Source organism: Alexandromys fortis, unplaced genomic scaffold (genome assembly GCF_014885135.2).
Source record: "Alexandromys fortis isolate MF-2015 unplaced genomic scaffold, M_Fortis_MF-2015_v1.1 scaffold_51, whole genome shotgun sequence".
Taxonomy (NCBI): Eukaryota; Metazoa; Chordata; class Mammalia; order Rodentia; family Cricetidae; genus Alexandromys; species Alexandromys fortis.
Window position 1 is genome coordinate 6,424,040 of NW_026067925.1, and position 25,669 is coordinate 6,449,708.

The following is a 25,669-nucleotide window of genomic DNA, read 5'->3' on the forward strand; positions in this document are numbered from 1 at the left end:
CCTCTCAGGTTTTTAAGTGGATTTAGCCCATCACGTCTGGGCGCCATCTGTTGAAATAGGAGCGGCAGGGCTGCGTCCCCGGCACCCGGCCGCCTGCATGGCTAGTTTATGCCCGAAATAATTACACGGAAACTGTATTCTTTCAAACACTGCCTGGCCCGGCTAGGTCCAGTTTCTTATTGGCTAGCTCTTACATATTGTTCTAACCCATTTCTAATATTCTGTGTAGTCCATGAGCTGGCTTACCAGAGAGGATCTTAACCTGCGTCTGTCTGGAGTGGGAGCATCATGGCGACTCTCTCACTAAGCTTCTTTATCCCAGAATTCTCTTCTGTCTACTCCGCCTACCTAATTTTCTGTCCTATGAGGGCCGAGCCAGTTTCTTTATTATTACAAGACCCACCTCCATCAACACACCTTTACATCACCAGCAAAGGCAAAAGAAACAAGTTAACACAGCTCCACAGAGTTAAATACTCTGCACCAGAAGCAAATGTAACACATCTTTGCATAGTTAAATATTCCACAAGTGAGCCAGTGAAACCAGTCTTCCTTGTCTTCTTCCTAAGCGTGATCTTTAAAAGCATTCGTGTATGGGCTGGTGGGATGGCTCAGAAGGTAAAAGTGCTTACCACAGAAACATGACCTGCATTCCCGGCTCAGAAATCATGGTGGAAGGGAGAAATGATTCCACACATGCCACAGCCTGTACTTAACTGTTCTCATGACATGCACCATACATATGCATAATAAAAATAGAATATTCCAAAGCATCTCTGTAATGATATTTTGACGAACAAGCTTGTAAACACCCAGTGTCCACTGACAGCTAACACTGGGCCTCTGATATATTCATTCGCATTGCTTCCTCCTGGGAAACCACCGTGGGCAAGGCTGGCCACGTGAACATGCATGAATGTACTTACACAGGCACCTGCACCTGCACTCATCTGGACACCAGAATAATCAGACAGTTTCCTTCATCTTGGCTTTCTGATAGGGGTCAAACTCTGTCTTTACAGAGGTTATGATGACCCCAATCACCCATGCCCTACCCAGAGCTGTGTAGTTACATGGTTCTACGGATCCATCATCTGTCTTGTAAACGTGCTTCTAAAGGGGGTGAGCCCCTGTCTCAGTCAGGGTTTCTATTGCTGTGAAGAGAAACCATGACCATGGCAACTCTTATAAGGAAAGCAATTGATTGAGGTGGCTCACTTACAGTTTCAGAGGTTCAGTTCATTATCATCACAGTGAGCAGCATGGTGCTGGCTACATCTTGATCAAAAGGCAACAGGAAGTGGTCTCAGTGTCACACTGAGTGAAGCTTGGACAAAAGACACCTCAAAGCCCACCAGGCACAGAGACACACTTCCTCCAACAAGACCACACCTACTCTCCAAGGCCACATTTCTTAATAGTGCCACTCCCTTTGGGGGACCATTTTCTTTCAAACCATCACAGCCCCTGCTACTGTCCCCAGCAGCAAAACCCTGAACAGGAAGATGGCTGCACCCTACAGGACTCCCAGTTCCCTAACCAGAGTCAGTTATGAAGAGACAGTACTGACTCTATGCTCATATCTTTAATCTCTCCCACCATCAATGTCAGAACTACCTCACCTCAGGATGGAAGGAAGGGAACGACATAGTAAATAGTAAAATTCTTGAACCCATTTCCTCCATAATAGCCTCCTCCTCGCAGCTTTCCGGATTCTTCTTTCTGTGCAATAGTTTTCTCCTTAGAACCCCAGAGCAGCTTGCTGGACTCCTAGGCTATGTACTTCCTGAGAACAGAAGACTCGGTCTCTGTGGTGCTGGTCCTGAACCTACATGTCAGTGCTCAGTACCTGTGTGTTACATGCGATGGGATGTGAGTCGTATTTTAATCCTGACTTCCTCTGCCATCTAGTACAGCTAGTTTCAGAGAGCAAGACCAACTTGTTTGGGTTTTTTTTTTTTTAAGATTTATTTATTTATTTATTATGTAAACAGTATTCTGTCTGCATGTACACTTGCAGGCCAGAAGAGGGCATCAGATCTCATTACAGATGGTTGTGAGCCACCATGTGGTTGCTGGGAATTGAACTCAGGACCTCTGGAAGAGCAGTCAGTGCTCTTAACCTCTGAGCCATCTCTCCAGCCCCTTGTTTGGGTTTTGAATGAAGGGATCAAGCATACCCCTGAGTGTGCCTGTAAGGGCTATTCCAGAGATGCTAGGTCCAGAGGGCTCTGGTCTAATGAACCGTTTAATGCCTCGGTAGATCCAACATTTGAATAGCCAATTGAGAAGTGGTAGACATCAAAGTGGAGCCTTATTGGAAGAAGCATTAGAAAGCCAGGGGTCCTAGCTTTCAAGGCTACATCTTGGCCCTAATCTTTCTATGTCTTTATGTTTCCTGGCTGCAGTGAGGTGAACATCCTTACAACCATGATGTTCAGCCTTGCCTCATGCTGGGGCCAGATGGCCATGAGCTAACACCTATGAAACAGAATCTTCTACCTTTTGACCTTCTGTTTTAAATATCTAGGACAGGATGCAAGCCACCCTCGTGTCTGTTGATGCCATGGATACATTACACTACCAGAAGATGATCAGTTCACAGAGAAAGTCCACTAACAAGGGGGAATCATATTCAAAGATACATAACAAATGTGTATTTATTCACAGATCTCAGGGGCATGCAATGTGGGCTTGCTTAGAAATGGGTTTTTCACTTAAAGTTCTAACTTTCATGAACCATGCTGATTTTAATGATTTTTTTTTAACTTTAATTTCTTCAAAGAGATTCAAGAACTTAAAAGATCCATTTGTTGCCAACTGGATCCTACCTTTTCCTGGCTCCTTTTCGTTTTTTCCCAACTCTAATTTCTCACATACATCTAATTTAACTTGAATTTTTTTCTTTAAAATGCCTTCCCAAAACATTATACTTAATTTACATATAAATGTTCAAACTCCCTACAAAATAATATTTGATTTCTGTATTATTTATATTTTAATTATAATAAATGCAAGTATCATAAGTATCCAATCTTTTAACAGACAGACAGTGTGTCCTTTAGAAACCAAAGTGCTTAACAAAGCAGCTGCCCACATTTGGTGTGCTGTGGTTGTCAGTCAGCGTCTCGCTGGGCAACGGAGAGGGTGACGATCTCAGCCAGGGGGAAGATGGTGGTCCCTCGACTTTGCAGCACGTGACAGTTGTCTGGAGAATTTCGATGTGAATCCCAGTGCCCATGCTGCCCTCCAACCCAATTCAGTGAGAAGGCGTGGGAGTGGGAGGTGGGCGGCCGTAGTTCTTCGCGGGTCCCGTGTGCATCCAGTCCAGGGCTACTCTGGAAGCCACCTGGACGCAAGATGAATAAGGGGCTATGAATGCTTTAGAGTTCACTTTGGGTTTCCCTCTGACTCAGGATTAATTTTCAATGAAATCATGGATGATTTTTTTTTGCATGTGTGGTTCTCAATCTCAATTTTCTCATCTATAATTTCAGTGCAATTTATGCATAATGTCGGCACTGAGTGGTATTAGGAGAATTACTCCCTATAGGGAAAATAAGGCGTGTGGGGAACTTGGTTTAGTCCAACTCTAGACTTAAACTATAAGGAATTTTGAGCTGAGGCTGTCGCCAAGTTGGAAGAGCGTTTGCCTAGCATGCACGAAGCCTTTAGTTTGGTCCCCAGCAGCACATAAACTGTGTGCGGTGACACATGCCTGTGATCCCAGCACATAGGAGGCTGAGACAGAGGCATCAGAAGTTCAGAATTATTCTCAGAAATATAGTGAGTTCAAGGTCAGCCTGGGATACATGAGACACTCTCTTAAAAAAATAATAATAAAGTTTCTCAAGACAGATTCAACTACGTTCCTTTAACTCCTGTGTCCTTGGCCTCAGAAATCTGAGAAGTGGATAAGGAACCTATACTTCTTGCCTATAGTCACTATCACCCCTTCTGCTTAGTCCTTGCGGAATTCCTGTCTACTTGGCCACTTGCAGTGGTGGAGACGCTCAACACTAGCAAACAGCCCATGCCCACTGACTTCGCACCGGTCTAGATTAAGCACCATTTGTGCAAATCAGATTCTCTGACCACCCAAACACCAGTGGGTATAGGCCGGAGAGCAGCTTTCTCCGTTGTGTGAGGGCGCCTCTCGTCCTGACTCATGCAGGTAATTACAGGTGTTTTATAAAGCTCTCCAGCACCATCTAAGCCACCTTTTGTTCTCTGTGTTCTCTTTTACTACGTGTGCATTATACATTTTATTCCATTACATCAAATGGACTATTAAGTCTGGAAGTCCAAATTGGTCCCTGTCTTTGCCCTTTCATCTGAGATGCGTGAGGAATACCTAAGCTGCTCTTGTCTGTATAAATCGGGCTGCAAAAAAATACAGACGGTGTTTTGTTTAAAAATAACCATTCCCCTCGCACATCGCTGCCATGAGGCAATCTTGCATGATCTGAAACAAGATAGAGGAGAGGTAATGCGGCCTTCCTTTTAAGGGGTTGCCCCCGGGGACGGCTGAAAATGAGCAAAAGGAACTTCCTTCATGTCTAAAGTGTGGCACCGAGCTGGATACAGTGAAGGGCTGTGCTGCCCTTCCTGGAATGTTCACCCCCAGCAGCGGGCATGCGAATGGAAAGCACCAAGGTGATTGCATCCAGTTCTTATCCAACAGCAAATCCATATGCTCCCCTCATGAGTGGTCTCTGAATTCTTCCTGTAGGTGTTGAGGTACCCAGGTGCCACCTGAATGTCCCTTACGTGAAGCCAGCATGTTGGGGTGGGTGTGGAGAGTATATGTATATTTATATGTGTTCCAAAGGAACATGTCACCTCTTCCTCTGTTGCTCTTTGCCTTGCTCCCTTGAGACAGGGTCTTTCTCAGTGACCCTGAGCTCACTGTTAGTCTGGGTGGTCAGAGAGATTCTAGGTGCTACCCGCCTACCACCCCCCCTTCCAGCACCCTGCCACCCTACAGTGCATACAGGCTTTCATAGCCATGCCTGGTTTCTTATGTGACTGCCAAGGATTCAAATTCGGGCCCTCCAGTTTGCATTGCAAGTGTTCTTACCCAAGGGGCCTCTTTTCCAGCCCCATATCCAGGGGGAAGATGTGTCCCTTTTTTCCCCCTTTGCTTTGGAATGATGCTTAATCCAGATGTTGACTCCTCATTTGACAATTTTTAGGTTTTTAAAAATGTCACTGTGCTATCTTCTTACTTATCTCTGAGGAGAAATCGGCCATCGTACTTACCTTTATTCCCGTGTATGAGATGTGGTTTTGCTCCTTGGACTGTTTGTTTTCTCTGCTCCTGCTCTGAGTAGCGCAATGATCACTTGCTTCATTGGATTTGCTCATTTTTCTTGTTCTTGGGGCTGACTGAGCTTTTTAGATTTGTGGGTTGATAGTTTCCATCATTTGGGGAAAGTTTGGACCATTATTTATTCAAATATTGCATCTGTACCATGCTTTGGAAATCCAACCATGTGTATTTTAGACAGCTGAGCTTGTTTGGTAGCCCTTTTAATTTCCTACCCATTGCTTGCTCTCTCTCTCTCTCTCTCTCTCTCTCTCTCTCTCTCTCCTCTCTCTCATTTATTTTTGTTGTGTGCTTTTATATTTTTCTCTATTTCATTTTGAAGATTTATATTGATATATTATCAAATTTATTAATCTTTCCTGTGTTAATGTGTAACCTGCCATAAACTCCCAGACACAATTTTACCTTTGTTTTAATCTCTTAGAGATTATTATATACACTTTTATGTTAATGGAGACAGATCTTGTTATACAACCCAGGGTGGCCATGTCTGTATTTAAGCTTTTGAACATTGACACAGTAACTGTTTTCCATCACCTTCTCTGTGGATTCTAATATAGCTATGCTTTGCGGTTTATTCCAAATACTTCTTCATGGTAGGGATTGTCTACCTGCTTCTTTTTATGCCTATTTATCTTTGCACATGAACTTTCAGGTTTTCTGGGTATTGGGAACAGGCACCCCCAGCCTTTCATTAGGTGTTTCTTGCATGCATCTGCTAACAAGCACTCAGCTGAATCCAGAGAATGCAAATCCCTCAGGCCTTACCTTTCTAGTTTTCTGTCCTGTGCCTTGGTTTCCCTAGAAGTTGGATTCTATCTCTCTTGAACTCGGTACCTCTACCAGGTTCGACCTGGGCTCTTTGTACTGAGCCTGGGAACTCTCTCAGCACAGTTAGTGAGACCAGGAGTGTTTGCTTTGTTTGTTCCGTGTGTCTTGGGAGTCACTCTTCCCCTGTTTAATGTCTGGTGTCTTAAAACCAACTATTTTATAATTCTGTTGATTTTTGGTTGCTTTGGATACAAGACCTAGCCTGGTACCAGTTACTTCGTCGCAGCCAGAATACATGAGGGAAATTCTTAACTCTTCTGAGCTTTAATTTTCTCTTCTACAAGAAGAGGATGATAGCGTTGGATGATTTTGTGTGGGAACTGAATGAGATGGATGTCTGTGCACCTGGCGGTTGGCAGGCACTCAGCAAATAGCTGGGTCTTTCCTGTCTCTGCACCTGGATCTTACATCTTCCAGATTTCTCCTGGGGTTACCAACCTGATTCCTGGCTGAGCCTTAGGTTGGCTCCCTGACAATGACAAACTAGAGTAGGATAATCACTCGTGAGCTGCTCAGATTTTAACTTGGTAAACAGTTTTCAGAACTGTTATTCGGAGGTCAGTGGGGTAAGGCCCTTACCCTCCTTCAGTGACCCATCCAGTCTACAGAACGCATTCCTTTATTGGCCAACTAAGTGACAGCAGGTTTTAAACAGTGTGTGGGATGTGGTGGACAGAATTTAAGAGCGCTGATTCTGTTTGAAACCCCAGCTCGGATTGTTCCTGTCACCAAATGTTAATCTTTTCCCTTCTCCGAGATTCCCAAAGAGCTACACGAAGAAGAGAAAATGTGCAGACCTGAACTTACCCACTCTCTCTTTTCCCTCTTCCTTCTCCCCGTGCCAGTGTCTGGAGGTCGCAGCCGCCTGCATCTCATCGACCTGGGCAGCTGTGTGAAAGCGCTCAGCAAAAACCGAGAAGGAGGCTCAGGGCTGTGCCTCTCGCTGTCTGCCCTGGGCAACGTCATCCTGGCTCTTGTCAATGGCAGCAAACACATCCCGTACAAGTAAGTGGGTCTCTGTGCAGGAGGGATACCCCGGGAGAGGGGCAGCTAAGGGGCAGCCTGGATGGGATTCTGAGTCCAGCGACAGAGACCTGCTTTAGCTAATGATGGCATCATGCGTCATCTTCCAAACGGCAAAGCGTGGAGATGCTCAACTCCAGCACAGTCATAGTACGCCAGCGGAGGCCTCCAGTTGTAATTACCCTTTCTGCGTTTCTGGAAACATCACATCAGTGTGTCTGTCCCATGGTGTTGCAAGCAATGACCAAAGAGGAATGGGTCAGCCAGGCTAAAGCCACACACAAGAGTACAGTTTACTCATTAGATATGTATTTCCGGTAAACCACACCTTTTAGTTTAAGTATGACCCTATTTATTATTGCATGGGTACTACAGGCTTCCTGTAGGTCATCCAATAGCCCTACTTAGGAGAGCTTTAAAAGCCTGGGGGAGTTACCATGCCTCATCCTGCGCAAATGTTCACTCCATATACACGATCCTTCCCTTTTCACCAGTACCGCTCCAGGAAGATAAGGTCAGAGCTTCTTCCATTTCTGGTATAGCCCTAAACATGCCATGCCATGAGTGACCCAGCCTTACTTACCCCCATGACCATTGCCCAGCTCAGCTGTGTAGCTTACTAGTTATAGGAACCTCTACTCATCTTAAAATGAGGGTTCTGCCTCTGTATTCTATATGCACCACAGGGAAATAAGGTGAAGAACAGGGATGAAAATCAAATCAACAAGGCTGTCCCCAATGACCAATAGCGATCGGTCAATAGTTTAGCTCCATGATATCAGATTAAAGTGGAGACAGGATTTGTCTTGCAGAGTTGCCATGAGTAAATATGTAGGAGATATTTTTGTTTTAATCAATAAAAATTCTTTAAATGCAAATTACTGCTGTGGGAGAAAGAGGAGAGTTGGGGGTGTCCTCACAGTGCCTAAGGTTCAAGAAAAGTCCTTGCCTTCTTCATTCCTCTGCTCCAAGTTGATCACAGACCCCAAGCACCATTCCCCACCAGGAGGGGCATTCTGGATGTCTTCCGGGGCTTACCTGGTAGTTAGAATTGTAGCTGTGTTCCTTCTTGAAATTTGGTATCCCAGATAGATAAGCCCCGAAGTAACATTCTTCGCCCTTTAAAGGAACATTTCCTGTGCGAGAACTTCATCAAGGTAAGGGTTTATCAAGTTTCATTTTCTATGATTTCTGCTGTGAAATAGCCCAGAAGGTTGAGAACTTGGCAAAGCAAAAGGTTATTGTGGTTTAAACTATTGAGGCTGAAGATCCTCCAAAGACAAAAAGAATATGGGACTTGGATGGCTTCCGTTAAATGAGAATCATGTCTCTGAAACTGATAATTTCCTGGGTCCTCATGCAGATACAGTTCCAAATGCCACCTTGTTATGAGGTCACTGACAGGCTAGTCAGTCTCTCCTGTTTTAGTCCTGAAGAGTGGAATACCTTTATGATTTCGATAAATATTTATCCGTGCAAACTGTTGAGCTGTTGGTGGGAGGGCTGGATAAATGTAAGCGTATGAAATTTTTTTTGATTAAGTAAAGTAACTTCTTTCTGGCTGCAGTTTGGTTCCACTGTAAACAACTAGAGAAGCGGGATGAGTTGTTTTTATTACTAGCTCAAGGTCTCTTGTTAGATTAAACATATTGTTAGCGTCAGTTGGTCCTAATGGCCAACCACCTGCCCTCTTGGGAGAGTCGATAGGCTGTGATAGAATGCCACCAGCCTCTCCAGACTTCCTCCTGCTTGCTTCCAGGAGTTCCTTCCCAACATTTTGGCCACACAGGTGATGAGCAAAATGTTTCTATAGTGTATGTAAACACAGACTTAACATAAATGTTGCGTCTACATGATAGCTTGTCCTGGAGTTCTCCCCTGACCCTAACAGAAGCTTCCATCAATGACCCTGGTCCTGTCTCACAAATCACCAAGAGCTTGCTGGGCTGCCCACTGTTCGGTGTCAGGAAGCATGGTGGCTTGGCCAGCCATCTAAGGACTGGGGCATTTGTGCTGCCAACCTCTGGTCCATAATGACTGTCTCTGTGCATAAACTTTGCAAGACTTTTGCTCTGACATTTTCTTGGATTCTCAGCCACAGCATAGATTTACTATTTGGTGTCTATGATTCTCATCTGCAAACTGATTGATTAATCAACTAGGTACTGTTCTCTCCCAGAACAAAGGAAGGTAAGATGAAGATTTACCCAAATATGCCAAGCAACTGATGAAGAGATCAAACTGTCTGGCTTTTCCTAGTTTGGGAGACCTTGGCAGTTGAGACTGCAGGGATGGCCAGTGCCTGCTCTCACCGAGCTCTGCCTGCTCGGTGGCGCATTCAGCCCAGCAGGATGGTCCACATTCCCTTCGTCAGACCACCACCCTCCTAAGTCATGACTTGCCACATTATGTTAACAGACTAACCTTTCTGGGCATCAATCCTTGTCTTTGCCTTGGCTTTCCAGGCAATGGGATATTTCCTGGCTGCGTGGTTTCCTAGCATTCCGTTCACTTTCAGCGGGGAAAAAAAAAACCAGAAAATCAAATTTCATATTCTTTGCCCTCCCCCATCTCTCCAAAACACAAAACCCCACTGGTCTTCATCTGTCACCCTAGACAACTCTGCTCAGAAGTAGCATTACTTGTGCTGGCTTCTGGGAAATTAACTGGAATGTGCACGGAGGGGCTACAGCCTGTCTCCATTTCTCTTCATCATTGGACTGGACCATTTGTCATGTGAGCAAGCCGGAAAGTGAGCTGGGATTCATTACCCATCCTGGGTGCTCCCACAGGCACCCTAGATGTGCTCTGGGTGGTTCTGGCTCTGCAGATGTTATTGCCTTTGCAGATGGCAGGGGCAGGTGTGGAGGGAGTGCCCCGCCTCAGCCACTACTCAGCACAGGCTGCCTGGCCAATCCCAGTGCCTGCCGTTCATTTATCAATCCTAAATGGTGACACCTTTGAGAAAAGCTTGTGGGGGCGGCTGGGAGATCAGCAGGGGCCCCAGCCCCCTAGTCAGCTTCTCAATGACAGAAAGCACAAATTCCTCTCTCCTAACTTCAGAGAGTCTTACACCCAGGGAAACCTGCCCGTGTGATGAGGTTTCTGACAGCACTTTTGCAAATTTCCTTGTAGGCTCATTTGTTATCCTTGTTTGCTAGTCCTCAGCACTTCCTGTGCAGCGAGCTGCTATGAATTTCCACCACGGATGGAGGGGGGCAGGGACAGAGGTAGCCGGCATAAATTCTCATGCCACAACCCCATGTCCTATGTGTTCACTCTTGGATGTCCCAGCCCTTTGGAGGATCCCAGACTTTCTAGCAACTCAGAAACTCTAATCACAAGCCAGTTCCCTAGGAGGGAGCTTGGTCCCTTTTTGATGTTGTCTTGGGGTGGGTACCAGCCCCATGTTAGCACACCCTTCGCATAGTGTTCCCTCAAAGTTCAGAAAGTCTGTTGACTCTATTTGTGAGTGGTACTGCGTTTGGAGAAACCATCTCTTTAATAAGCCTCACAATCCGACACGAGCAAGGGCTTGTTACAGACCTCACAGAAACCAAGCTCGCGCACTTGGGCTTCTGCAAAATGATGAAGCTTTTCATTGAGAAATGATTGGTAAAGAGACAAGAGATTGTTTTTTTTCCCCCACAATTCCTTCATGGGCTGGCAACTGGAAATATTTGTGAAGGGAAGGAGGAGCAAGTGCTTGTTGATTGGATAATGAGAAGGGGGTAGGATGTTGGAGAGAACTCCTGTGTGGGCCTAGACCAGTGGTTCTCAACCTTCCTGATGCTGTGACCCTTATATACAATTCCTCGTGTTGTAGCGATCCCCAACCATAAAATTATTTTTGTTGCTACTTCATAGCCGTAATGTTGCTACTATTATGAATTGTGATGAAAATATCTATGTTTTCTGATATCTTGGGTGACTCTGTGAAAGGGTCGGTCAACCTTAAAGGGGTTGTGACCCACAGGTTGAAAACCACTAGAGGCCTAGAGGGTCATTATGGCTCCTCAGCAGTCTTGTCTCTGTCCTGAGAGAGTTACAGTCTGTGTGGGAAGTTCTGGAGTTCTGACCCTCTCAGGCTGTGTCTCTTTCTGCTGTTCTTCTCTGGCACCTTGGGAAATGGTGCCACATAGCCACCTGCTTACGTCCCTGTGCCCCTCATTGCAGGTTTGTTTTGTGCTGCTGCGGGCCTGAGATCCCCATTTATTCATGGCAGTCACTAGTAAGCTCTGGGCTTGGGCAGCAGGCTTGTTCCTCTTTGCTCTTTAGGGTTGAATGGCTCCACCAAGCTTGAAATGTATCTGGGCCAGTCTTTAATCTCAAACATCAAACCATAAGCAAACACCCCCAGGCAGGATCTACTTCCAGAAGTCTCCCTCTCACTGATGTACCAGAGCCTCCTTGAGGACAGAGGCTGTGGGGGGGAAGACTCGCTTCCTTGAGGACAGAGGAGGACCTGAGCATAGCTCTGCAGGCAGACCAGCAGGCAACACTAGAAACAAACTCCAGTCAGTGACTCAGGCAGAGGGGGAGCCAAGTTTTCCTAAAATGTTAATGTCTGCTCATTTGGAAGGCTGTGGGGTGCAGATACCTGGAGAAGCCAGGTGCGGCTGCAGGGCTGCAGTTTGGGCCTCACAGAACCACCATGGCGGCACACAGACGTTTCCCCACGTGGCCTTAAAATACTCATCACTCATCCTCCCAGTGTCTGGGTAGAGGTGGGCTTCTCCACTTTCTCAGAACTGGAAGAGGTGTGGGAAACAGGGAGAAGTGTCCTGAACTGCTGTTAGCAGTGACATTCCATTCCCCTGGCGTCACACAGTCCTGGTCCCGTGGATTTGAATGTAGATTACTTGTAGGTACCATAAAATTAAATAGATATTTGCCAGGGAGAAAAAAAAAATGCAAAAGAATGTCAGCTGGAAGATTGACTCGAGATAGCATGAAATTGGGGAGAAGCTCCGTGTAAGGATCTTTGTGTGGAGAGCAGCGCACATGTGCGTTTTTTAACCTCCGCTAAGTGCACATTAATGCTGGATTATCTCCTCCTGATTTACGGGGAGAACGTCAATTTAGAACTATTTGCACAAACTCCGGATACCAGTTTATAGCATTCTCTGTTTAGAAATAAAATAACTAAAGTCTCAGGTTGCCAGGCAACCGCAGCAGTGATAATTCTTGGTATTGCTGCTTTAAAAACATTCATTTTTATACATTTTAATGACTGTTAGGAAGCAAGGAGAGTGAGCTCAGAGCATCTCTGGGACACAGAAAGAAGTTTGTTTTTTTATGAGATTTTTCAGCATGCCACTCTCTTTTATTCCTCCCTCCTTGCCTCTTCCCTGGCCGGTGGTATTTTCATAGTTCATTACAGAATTTACAGAGATGGTTATTATTTTCTTAACAGTCCAGGCAGCAATTGTCTGTTGATTAACTCCCCCAGCCTGTTGCGAGCAAGTCGTTAGGAGAGAAATGATGTGATGTGGGCTGTACCAGACTGCAGCCTGGATTCACCATCAGTTGTTATGGCCCACGTTTGGCTCATCCTTCCTGTTCTGGGGAACTGCTCTCCTGAACTAGGAGCAGAGTGTCAGGCCCCCAGTGTGGCCAGAACCTCTGGGCAGCAAAGCCATCACCGGTGATCTTTTCTCTGCCCACTGCCACTAGCTGCTCTTAGATACCGAAGCACTATGGTTTGAGGACCAGTGGGAGCCAGGAGACGTCTTCGTTTCCAACCTTATCTTCCCTTAGCTTAACGTCTGAAGTTGCCAGTGGAAGTCTCTTCCTTCCAGATTCCGAGTCAACTGGCAATAGATTCAAGAGTGGACGAGGAATTGAAACCCCCTATCCTGTCAGTCCCAGCAGGACAGAGGGAGCTCTCCCCCGTTACAGAGCCCCCTGGTACTCAGACTCAGGTCAGAAGCACTGGGTCCCTTCTCCAGACAGCCATGGTAGTCCAAAGAGGAAGGCAGGGTGGGGTCTAAGGTAGAGGGAGATAAATGGATGGAGCTGAGCAGCTCATTCCTGAGTTCACACTTACCATCCCAATAGTCAGACTCTCTCACTTCCGTGAGTAAAGAGGCAGAAACAAGAGTAGGATTTCCCCCTCTCCAGCCTTTCAAAGGGAGTGGAAGCTAATTTAAGAACTGCTGGATCAGAGGAAGGAGGAGAAAATTGTTTCCAATACTTATTTTCTGGCTTTTCAGCTACGTGGCAGGCAGTTAGCACGGCGGATAAATTGGCTCTCCGTGTTTCTAACTGGGAGCACAGTGATGATACCTCTTACTGCACTGCTAAGGCTATTATGAATGCTTCATGGGTGTCAGTTTATGACTGTGACTCAACCATCAATCTTACGGCAGAAGCTGGGAAACTGAGGCACAGTGAGGCTGAGTTCGCACGGCTGGCAGGTAGTACAGCTGTGTCACTGTCCCCCCGTGTGTCCCTGCTGCCTAATATGTGCCTGGAAGGTTATTGATACGCAGTGAATATTTGTCAACAGATGTGAGATGTCCTTGTGTTGATACAGCCCGAGTTTAGAGGCTTCCGAGTGAGCTATAGTCTGGGGAGGGGCTGGAGAGTCCAGCGTGTGCATCCATGTGGCTTCCTTGACCCCACCTGCTTCTACAATGGCCTAACTGAGACTGGTGGCAAGGTGCCAGCGGTGAAGTGGAACAAGAAATCCAGAAGAAAAAGGGAAAGAAGTCCCTACATTCCAGACCCACGCCATAAACCCACGATCAACCCAATGTCCCATGACAGTGTTAAGAGCTGAACCTACTAGTACATGCCTGTAATCCCAGCTTTTCTAGAGGTAAAGTCAGGGGGATTGCAAGTTCAAGGCCAGCCTGGGCAACTTAGTATTAGATGCTGTCTCAAAATAAAGAGTGAAAATGACAGAGGGGGAGGAATGCTAAGGTTTAGTGGCTCAGTGGTACAGGGCTTGATTAGCACGAGCAGGTCTAACTCAACCCCTAGTGATGACGACAACAACAACAACAACACACACACACACACACACACACACACACAAAGCCACGTTCAGTAAGATGCCCTTGACCTAGAGCTTGTGTGCAGGGAAACAGGCTCTGAAAGTCTGCAGTGGAGCCCAGTGGCCTGAGTGTCCCACTTAGCACTGGCTATGAAGGAACTTAACCAATCTCAGCCTTCTAGCACCCCCATCAGGAATAAAGCCCCGTGGTACCTCCACCACACCGCCCTCCTGCTTTGCCTTGGGGCTTCAGCAAGAAAAGAGGGTCCACTTCCCAAACTGGAGAGCTGGGTGTTGCCCACAGCTGACACGTGGGACCACAATTGTGGGTTTCCTTCCCTGGGATGGCTGGCAGTGTCTCTGAGGATTCCTGAGAGGTTCCCAGGCCCTGGTCAGTAGGCGAGGTTATCGTCCTCTGGATCCTGAAGCTTTGCTGCATATCGGCTGTGTAACGAAGGAATAGGCAGGAGGTGTGGATGATGCCAGGTTCGCCATGCCCACGCTAACGAGCTTTCTCAAGCCTCCTACTGACAGGAGAAGCTCTGGGAACGGCTCCAGGTGCCAGATCAGACAGTCACTCTCACTATTGGAATTTGTCAACTTTCTTTACTCTGAGCTCCCAAAGAAATGGGGTGGAGGGGGCCAGGTGTGGTTTCCGAAAGAGACGATGCCACCTGGGCTGGCAGAGCCACACGCAGGTAAAGCCAGGGAACACAGATGCCAGCACCACCGCTGGTACTTAGGAGCCGTTTCAATCCTCATCTTCCACCTTGAAATCAGGATTTCATGGTTTTTTTTTTTTTTTTTTTAAACTGTTGTTTTGAAACAGGTTCTCTGTGTATCTTTGGCTGCCCTGGAACTCACTCTGTAGATCAGGCTGGCCTCGAACTCTCGGAGATCCGCCTGCCTCTGCTTCCCTAGTACTGGGATTAAAGGCGTGTGCCACTACCACCTAGCTAGTGTTCTCCCCTTGTGGAACAAAATTAGATCCCATGGATAAGATGTCTACGAGGCCCTTTGAGAATGTCTGTTTTATAGTTGTAAAGGCCACCCACTGTGGAAGCATATTCTGCAGTGATCTGGGTTCAGCTGGCCCCATTCTATCCACGCTAGTGGGTAAAGCAGGCCTTTCTTTTGGCCAAATAGATTATAAATTCCTTTCATTACATTGGATCCCTCAGCCCATATGCCCTATGTGGAGAAATGTGGTGCCTAGGTACAAATTTTATTTTAACCCACTTACTCATTTCAATCACTTCTTCATTGAAAAGTATTCACTAGGTCTTGGTAAGAGGAGGGGCACTGAGAACTCAGAAGTACAGGGGGGCCAGACATGAAACCCCCAAGTATGATACAGGATAATCGTGTGCACACCAGCCCCTAGACTGCACAAAGGGAAGGAGGGATGGAGGAGGGAGGAAGGAGCCACGGCAATCTGCAGCCTCAGATGTTGTGGCTAAGCCGCCCTCTCTCTCCTTACCTACCTCCTGCTACTACTGGTGTTTAACCATGTTTTCCTGTCTCCCCACCACCCATCCTTCAGAGCCTGCACCCTCCACAGCTGTTCTGCCATGTGCTGTACTGATGGAGAGCTTGGCTGGTACCCATCGTGATAAACTGCTGAGCTAAATGAGACTCCAAACCCACAGCTTATTGTTATCTTTAATGATAACGAATCGTCACTCCACAAGTCCTGTTCGTTACAGAAGGCAAACAGCTGAAGAAGGATGGCTTGGGGTTAGTCTGGGCCAGTGCCCAGAGGAGCCCCAAATGCCCTTAGGCACCCCGAGGGCTCTGTGGTTACTCAAGGATAGCTTGATTTAGGCACAATTAGGCATTGGAAGGGACGGAGCATACAAATGAGTCAGGCCTTAATTCATTAAGAAACTGTCTTGAACATTAATTGAGCTTCAATCAGAGTATCCAACCATAAATTCTCACCTGTTTCGCAACTGGTTCAGGCTCAATTGAGCATTAATAGATTTTTTTTTGGTCCATGCAAATGAGGTAATAATTCATTCTGTTGTGTAATTGAATAATCTTCAAATAGATTTATTCATGGGAACAGTTAAATAGTACTAAGTTGTCTAATGTAGCTCGTGGTGCTTTAGCCAAAGCAAAGCCCAGTTTCCTTCTGGCACAATAGAGACCTCGCAGGACAGAGATGGGTTCAGGGCACCCATTACAGGTTTGAGGAGCAGTGGACCTGAAGACACCTGACGATGTTCATTCAGCCTTTTAGAGCTGTGGCCCCAGGTGTTATCGCTTTTGGGTCTCTCCTTTCTTACTGCTGCTGACAAGCAGAGTCAATATAAATTTTCAGGAAGTGATTTCTCAGTTTGGCGGTCACCATTTGTAAACATACATCCTTCAGCTTAGTGCCCCGACATGCCAGCCTTTCTGAGAGTTCAGTATGTCCGCCTACTTGGTGAGTTTCAGGCCAATGAGAGACTGTATTTTACATACATACACACACACACACACACACACACACACACACACACACAGAAGAGGGTTGACAGCTCCTGAGGTGTGACAATGGAGGTTGTTCGCTGGCCTCCACACACATGCCCTCAAGCACATGCACGATTTTTTTAAAATGATATTCCTTCATGTTCCCCATAACCTACCTGGGAACCATCTCCTCTACGAAGCCTTCTCAGAGATCATCTCTCCCAGTATGTTGTTCCAGAACAGTCTGTCTACCTTGTCACAGCCATGTCGTCTCTGTAGGCACCTCACAGCCACGCATGCTGAGTTTCACTTGTGTTGCCATTGCTCAGTCCCCAAGCCTATGAACTCATCACGATAACGACAGCCTCTCCCTAGGGTTCCCAATTGGTTTGACTCATTTGGCCAAACTGTATCATAAACTCTGTGTCTTTAGTAACAGATGTGAACCAACCGGACAGATGTGCCTCGTGATCAAAGCAACACCCTGTCAAGCTCTCTCTGTCTGATGCCCCGTGGGTCAGCAGGTCTTCCCACTCTGCCTGCTTATACACATGTATCCGTGCCCAGTTGGCTCCTAGGAATGCCTGACTGTATGTCTTTCTGAGGCCTGGATGGCTTTTTCTTGTGTGTGAAGATCAGGGCTGAACCAAAAAGGTCCCCAGTAACATAGTGATTAATGTCACTCCGTGCAACAAGCACACTCTCAGAAGCTTAGACACACTTGCCACTTTCCACATGGTCAGAATCTAGTGGGCAACAGCAAGTTCTCAGGCTGAACCGATTTCTTTTGCTTTTATTCACTTATACTACTGTTCTACCTGATTGACTGGTCATTGGCAATCATAGGTCCTCTTATTCCTGGCTTTATGATTGTGATGAACTCTTGGATCACAGTGACTCTTCACACAATTGTGTGCATGTGTGTGTTACAGAATGGTGACAGAAGGGTAACAGAGTTGGAAGTGTCCGAAGAGGCCTTCCTGAAGATGAGAGCTGGGAGCTGATACAGATGTGAGGAGAGTCATTGCATTGCATGTAGTTAGAGAAGGCTTTAAGGACCCTCTCACAGACCTGGGTCCCGCAGAAGAGAAAGTCAAGGGCTGGACCAGGGGAGGTGATGCATCCTGGAGATGGTTCCCAATGCTCCCTGGCCTGTGAACTGGGTGTCACAGTGATGGCTCTGTGCTGCTGCTGCCTCAGTATGAGTTCTCTACTTTTAGATGCCGACACAAACGCCACAGCTCTCAACTCGGAGGATAAGAGGTCGTCTATTCTGAAGCCAGATATGAATGACCATGAACACAGATCTGTTTTCCAATGTGAACGCAGTCTCATGAAGTTTTTATAACAGCTCAAAGAAAGTCATAAATCAAACCACTTTCTAAACACTTGGGTGGGAGCATTTAATAGGCACTTAAAGGAAAGTTGAGAAACCTCAGCTGGAGGCCTCGGATGCAATCTGAAAACTCATGGCCTTTTGCATGGTGGAAACCAGGTTTTCTTTAGCTAGTGCATTCCAACAGGTTTTGAATCTGTCAGCCGTGGGATGTTAGTTACAACACACAAGTGGGTTAGGGATGGCTCTTTAGGGAGCTAAAGATAGCCCGAGGTAAATTATAACCAGGCCCTGGACCTGCAGCATTCCAACAGCGTTAAAGATCTGGTCCGTCAACGAGCTCTTTAGGAGGCTTCTGTAGGAAGGTGCAACCTTTCTGAGAACTTTTGTTCACACAGATGGTACCTGTTATTCAATCTTCATGCCCCCCTTTTTTTTCTTATAGTTTGTCTGGCTGTCTAGTTATTTAAAGTTAAAGGCTAAACCCAGTTCTGCCCTTTTAAACATAGCCCAAAGCAGAAACTGGTCATTCCTGTTCAATTTGTTGTTGTTTATTTCTCTGAGCATCTTAATTGCCTTGAAGACGTTAATCAACCCTTGGTTGTTTACTTGAAATCCGTGTGTGCATCTCGGCTGCCATCTGCGTTTCCCGCTGCTTCTGTTTCATGGCGCCTCTAATCTTCGTGTGTTTATTTTTGTCTGGGGACTGCTCCTTGGCATGGGCATTTTATTCGTGAGACCTGGATAGAGAGGGTGGACTTTACAGAGTGTTTGTATCTAGTTCTACGAGGTGCCAGTTAAGGATAGTCTAAATTGTATTATCAGCTTGAAATAGTTTGGACCACCCAGAACCTGAGACTCCAGATGAGCAGGCTGCCTATGATTCAGACCAAGGTTCCGAATTCTCAGGGCAATTTCTTGTCCCTGGTGCTGGGTTGTTTGTTCGTTTGTTTGTTGTTTCAAGAAGAGCGTGTTCTCAGTTTGTGAGAAGACCATTTGCGGAAGGAGAATTTCCTAATAAAATGTCCATACTAGATGGTTCTGGGGCTCTGTCCCCTGCTTCCCATACCAACCCCACCCGCACCCCAGGCCACATAAACAAAGCCTGTGAGAGCACCTGACTGGCAAGCAGCGGCCTGGTGAAGGCCCCTGGCGCTACTCTGCTTCCCCCAGTCCCCGACCTCAATTGCGTCTTTGACTGAGCTCGTCTTACTTTTTTGCAAGCTCAACAATTTATTTAATATGATTTTAACAGCTGTCTGCCTTGTGTCCCTGTGCTTGGAAAGGGCGCTGTAGGACCCAAGCAGCACATCCTTCTTTGTCTTTGTGACTTACACGCTCTCTCTCTCTCTCCTGAATAAAGGGACCTTATAATTGATGGTTATCAGAACGAAAAGGATGCTCCGTGCAACTTAACATTTTGAAGTATTTTCTCACAAACTTAGGAACCATGGTGAGCCACCGAAACAGTCCATCCTCTCGGGATTTACTCTTGCCACCCCTCTGTGAAGATATTTCATTTGTATTTTAGTAAATAAAGCTTGCCTAAAGTTCAGAGAGTAAAACAGCCCCACTGGTCAGTCTTACAGACCAGGCAGTGGTGACACACACCTTTAATCCCAGTAGCCACACTAGTTCACCAAAGAAACTGGGCACTAGTAGTACACGCCTTTAATCCCAGCCCTAAAGAGGAATATAAAACGGGAGGAGACAGCTCTCAGACACAGTCTCAATCTGAGATTCCTGGAGGCGGGATCGCCAGTTCAGACTGAGGTCGAGGTAAGAGCCAGAGGCTGGCTGTTTTGCTTTTCTGACCTTCAGGTGGAACCCACATTTCTGTCTCTGGATTTTTATTAATTGTGTTACACTCCTCAGCCTGTTGGCCAAGATGGAGTCTAAAATTTACTCTCAAACATCCTTACGAAATGAAAAATATCTCTGCACACTAAAGAAAAACGGTTCAAACTTCTTGATTGCTTCGCTGAATGTTAAAGTAAATGAGAATTATTCCAGCTATAGCTTTATGTACTTTGATATGCCTTGGTCTTATCAGGCTTGGATTTTGTGATGATTCTGATAACTCATGTCCCTGAAAGATCCGTGTGTGGAAGGCTTGGCCCCAGGCCACAGTGCTAATGGTAGTGGAACCTTTCCCAGGTGGGCCTAATGGGAGGAAGTTGGGTCACTGGGGAGTGCCCTTAAAGGGGGTTTTGGGATTCTGTCCCCTATCACTATCTGTTGCTTCCTGGCTCCCAAAGGGTGATGAACCTTGCTCATCCACACACCCTTTCCGCCATATTTGACCTCACCAATATTAACAGATTGTGGGCTGAAAGGTCTGAAACTGTGAGCTCAAATGAACCTTTCTGCTCTGGGATGATTACAGTATTTTTGTTATCGTCCCTCAAAGGTAACTAATGCAAATCCCGTGATAGTGGTGTTATACTTAACACTGAGTGTTTTCAACTCTTACCTTGAGACCTTAAAATATAGATTTTTTTTCAAATGTGATAACATATAAAATTATCTGTGTAGTTTGATAACTGCAGCTTCCCTTTCTCTTGGCAAACTATCACAGTTTAGCTAAAAGTAATTAGGACTTTGTGTGCCCCACAATCTGTAATATGTTTGTTTCAATAGGATATGTTTTTCAAGGAGGGAAAAAATATACATCAACTCCCAGAAAATAAAAAAGAACTACAGATGTTCTCACTTTGAATCTTTTATGTAGCTTGAACATTCGTCCTCCATATCACAGGGTCCTCTCTTTACAGGTTTTGTTTTTAATAATTGCAATTCATGACCAGCCTCAAAACCCGAGGTTTTCCTCTTCCAATTATTGAGTGCTTGATTGCAGATTACAATTCAGTCTGGACAAAATTCAATTCTAATTTAGATGACTTGTTTCCAAAACTTGAATACTCAAATTGAGCCATGAAGACTGCTTTGTTTGGTTGATGCTAAAGCTATCAGCAATTTTATGCTATTCCGTTTTGTGCTTTAAAATCGCAAATATTTTTTCAAATCCAACCAATGACAGGAAACAAAAAAAAGAACTGTGTGCTCCCTTGATAAAATGGTGACATCAAGCTCCAACCAAGCTTCCTCATGGACATTTTACCATTCAGTTGCATTCTGATGGAATCTAATACATTGTCACAACTAAAGCTCATAGTTCTCTGTGTAGAATTGCATCTTGGCACAGTTATGAATTACTTGAGTGTTTCAGGAAGACATTCACCAGAAGACGTTTCTTAGTTTAGCAGGACTAGTACTGTAAAGGGCGACCTCTTGTACAATATACACCTCTCACGTGTGTCTGCCAAGCTGAGAAGAGAGGGCCAGAAGGTCTGCCTACACCACAGTCTGAGAATTATAATGGTTTGTTTTATTTTTTTAAGTAAGAAATCTAGGATTCCCATAAGCAAATGAAATACAGGATAATCATCACAAAACCAAGACTTCGGGCCTATCAGGACGCACGGGCTGCCTACTGGAGTCCTGTCTGTCTCACATGTGTCTGTCTTTCCAGGACTGATAGAGAGTCTACAGTATCTCTGGTTATCACTGCATGTTCGTTGAACAAATGTCTCAAAAATTACCTACGTGTTTAAGCTTGGCATTCTGTGTGCCAGTGCAAGGGACTAAGCTCCCTTTGGAGCTTTTTAACAAGGTGTTCCAAAATCCCATGGGGCAAAGGCCTCTTCTGATGGATAAGTTTAACCATTGGATACTTATTTGAATGTTTATAGGAAGAACTCTGTTAGACCCTATGCTGGGTCTGGATATGGCAAGAATGGTCCTTTGCCCTCATTCTATCAGAAGCTGGCATCCTCTATGGTATCTGGGACATCTGCCAGCCCATGGAGTGCCCTTCATGGCCTATGGGAAAGCACTGAGTTTGAACTGGGAAACCAACCTCCCTTTGCAGTTCTCTCTCCTCAGCCCAACGCCCGCCCCCAATAGAAAGAGCCTCAGGAAGAAGGGGTGGTTAACCCCTAACCTGTGACTCCCCGTCAGCAGGTCTTTGGGAAACAGGCCCATTAAGGCTTTCTCAGGGGGTCTGGGAGGGAAGAGCAGAGGCAGAGCCCTGGCTGAGCATCTGTATGGTCCTGGGTTCTATTCCTGCCTCTGGAAAGAAGAAAAGAGGGTGGCTGCCATCCTGACCTCAGAGCACATTTATTCTGTACTGTAGAAGTGAGTAACTTCTGTGGTTGAAAGAGGGCCTCTTGTGTGCTAGGCAAGTTCTCTGCCCCTATGATAGAGTCCCAGCCCAGAAACAATGACGACTTGTTCCCCGATTTTAGTAAAATGTAAAACTCACGCAACAACAGCCTACCTTATGTCTGAACAAAAGTAGAACCCCAGGGAAATGTAATCTTACCATACAAGACATGTTTTAGATCTGTCGTTCCTTTCTGTCACTCCGCACTGAAGTTTCACAGGCTCTCCGCGAAGTTATTAAAGTGTGTAAATGGCCGTCTGTGGTCACCTTACCTCAGACTTGTACCTGTGGCAGAAACCAGTCTGCAACCCAATTTCCTTTTTCCTTCCAATTACTGAAGCCTGTTCTTTGTGCCGGCGAAGCTTGTCCATCTTGTGAGAATCGTGGGATCATGTTTCTCTAATCCACACGTGATACCCAGAAGGCATCCCAGCAAGCGCTGTCCTCATTACCTCCCGAAATAAGTTCTATTTGATCTCAGAAGGGATGCAGCCATGAAACCCCATGGCGCATGTGTGGAAAATGGCCTTTCACGTTCCCCGGCTAGAGTCTAGGAGTGGCTTACAAGTAACAAAGACCATACTGGACAAGAGTCTTGAGCAAAATAAACCACATATTGGAAGGATTTTGAGGCATAAGTACGAAAATTAAAATTTGAGTCTGGAAACATGTTACATAACAATGAAGAGTGCTTACACATCAGAAGATACTGCCAAGAGGTTGAAAACAATGGGCAGAATGAGAAGAGAAATTTTTCAGGGAAGGCCAGGCATGGTGGTGCACACCTTTAATCCCAGCACTCAGGAGGCAGGAGCAGGTGATCTCTATGATTTCAAGGCCAGCGTGGTCTGCATAACGAGTTTCAGGCCAGCCCTGACTACATAGAGATGCCCTGTTAATATTCTTATAAAGCTGTCCCAAAACACAACAACAAAAGCAACTAAACAATGGACAAAGAACTTTAATGGCAGCTTCTCCGTGGAAGACACGCAAATGGCCAGTGAGCGCGTGAAAACATACCCAACGGCACTGGTCGCTAGGAACCTCAATAAGACCCCACTCCACACTGCTTAGGGAAAAAAGTGAAAGTAGATTGTAGGTAAAAATGTGGAGAAAGTGGTGGGCTTTATGGCAGCAGGATGCCCCTATGACCACATCCCTAAACTAAGTGCTTTAAAGGGCATTGGTCAGGAACCAGGCTGGGGAAACAAGACAAGGCTCATTCCAACCCTGAATGTCATAAATCTCCTGAAAGCCTTCCAAGGCTGACTTCATAGAAAAGTCATTTGTGGGCCTTTGGGCCTTAGTTCAGTGGAGGATGCTTTGCTAGTACCTGTGTAGCCTGTGCTCCATCCCAGCACCACTCGGGCACTCGCCCTCCCCACATTAACACATTCACACACACACACATACACACGCGCGCGCACACACACAAACAAACACACACACTCACATACACACACACTCACACACTCACATACATACACTCACATTCATACACACACACACACACACACACACACACAACACTCACACACAGTTTTGTCTCACCCCTTCTTCAGGCTTGGCTGAGTCCTTCCTGACAAGACGTGTCACCGACCACTGGCCTCTCACCGTGACCATGTGCCAGGAGTCCAGGGATGTGTAGCCTGGTGAGGGCAGAGAGGAGAGGGAGGTCAGAACACAGCCAAGCATTTGCAAATGAAGACAGCTGGGGATTCAGATTCACGTGTTCTCCGCTAACCATACATAGGAAGCACAGAATGGGCTAAGTGGACTCTGAAGACTAAAGAGAGTCAGGGTCCTACTCTAATGGAGCCCCCATGCCTCGCTGCTTATCCCAAATCAACCTCCTGTCAGCCTTTTATAAGGAACGTGCCAGGAAAGGGACTCTCTTTTGAAAGGAACTCTTTGAGTTCCTGGAACTACAAAGTAAATCAGCCACCATTCATACAGAGCCTAGAATTCTCTGTCTCATGTTTGTTTGTTTTCCTCTATGTGTGTGTGGGGGGGGGTTGAGGGCAGAGGTCAAAATTCGCTGTCTTCCTCACTCACTGGCCACCTTACTGTTGAGACGGTATCTCTCATCGAACCCAGAGCTCACTGATCAGGCTAGACTGGCCAGCCAGGGAGCTCAGGGATCCACTGCTTCTGCCTCTCCAAGACTGGAATTACAGTTGCATTACCACAGTGCCTGGCATTTTTATGCAGGGAGGTGGGGATGAGGGTCTGAACTCAGGTCCTTGTGTTTGCCCAGAAAGCAACTCCATCAAGTGTCATCTCCCCGGCCCCCTACCAACTCCACATAGTCCTGATGTCAACCGTGAAAAGGAAGATCACAGAGTGAGGTGCAAAAAGAGTCCCTAAAACAATGCACATCCAGCACACACTTCATATGCTTTTGCTACCTGAAATCCATACTGAAGCTCAAAGGAAAGTATAGGAATGAAAATACTCCAGGTACATAAGTTTAGAACTAAAAAGACCTAGGAGATCATGAGGCAAGGTAGCAAGCAAAATGGTGGAGACACCTGGGAGAAGACACTGGGCGGAATAGGATTGTGTTGCATTCAACCAAGGGCAAAGTCAGTGGTGAATAGAATCAGAGAAGTGCCTCTAGGTTACCATGACAACATGATTCTTGACACCCTCTCTATGCCTCGCCAATCCCTAAGTCCAGTTTGGGTACCATCAGAGGTCTCTGACATCAAGAGCGTGTACTCCTGACCCAAGGATGATGGGGAGCTGGAAGAAAGCACAGTTTCCATAGAGTGCAGTGATGTCCTCTTTACTGTGAAGGTGTGTGACAGCCACACTTCAGCAGGAGTGACCTGGCTCCTAGTCCCGCCCCTTGGTAGAGTTGCCATTGACCACTGCAGAGACTAGCCCACAGTGTCGGGACTGTAAAAGTCTCTGCGGCCAGTCTTTGGCAATTAGTGATAATAAGGCTTGGACTAAATAAGGTTTCTGAAGGAAGTGAAGAACTGGTGTGGAAACTGTACTTGCACTCTAGCTGTGGGGGAGGTAACCTTTAATCTGGTCCTAAGGTGAGCGGATTGACAGTCTTTTTCTCTACTTCAGAGCCGGTCGCATGCTCGATACCTGCTGCGGGTCTTGTTGAATTGCTAAGCACACCTTCACAGCAGTCCTTGCTTTGTTAATGGATGTAATTTCTGGTAGTTCTTGACTCGAGGGACAGCTGTGCGCCTCTTATCCTGTTTGTCTACTAATTTGCTGTATTGGTTATCTTTTTTATTCTTTGGGACCAATTTATTTAATGTGTTGACACTCCTAGTTCTTGGTTATGCTGAAGTGAATATTAATGAATTATTATAATCTTTTCCATTCTGCCCTGAAGCTGTTAAGTTATATGCATTGTCTGAGCGAATATGGGTCAAATGAAATCACAGCTCCTTCCCATCACGCAGGTGCTTGGAGTATTCTTATAAAATTCAGCAAAAGTCAGACAGA

At 46.0% G+C, this 25,669-nt stretch overlaps 1 protein-coding gene across 1 annotated transcript in view; it reads left to right on the plus strand.

Moving 5' to 3' along the window:
• Kif26b (kinesin family member 26B) overlaps positions 1-25,669 on the plus strand; it is a 405,174-nt gene that overhangs the window by 349,372 nt on the left and 30,133 nt on the right. The window contains exon 10 of the mRNA XM_050142967.1: positions 7,006-7,165. Within this exon, the coding sequence (XP_049998924.1) occupies positions 7,006-7,165 (160 nt within the window). The remainder of the gene's footprint in view (positions 1-7,005; positions 7,166-25,669) is intronic.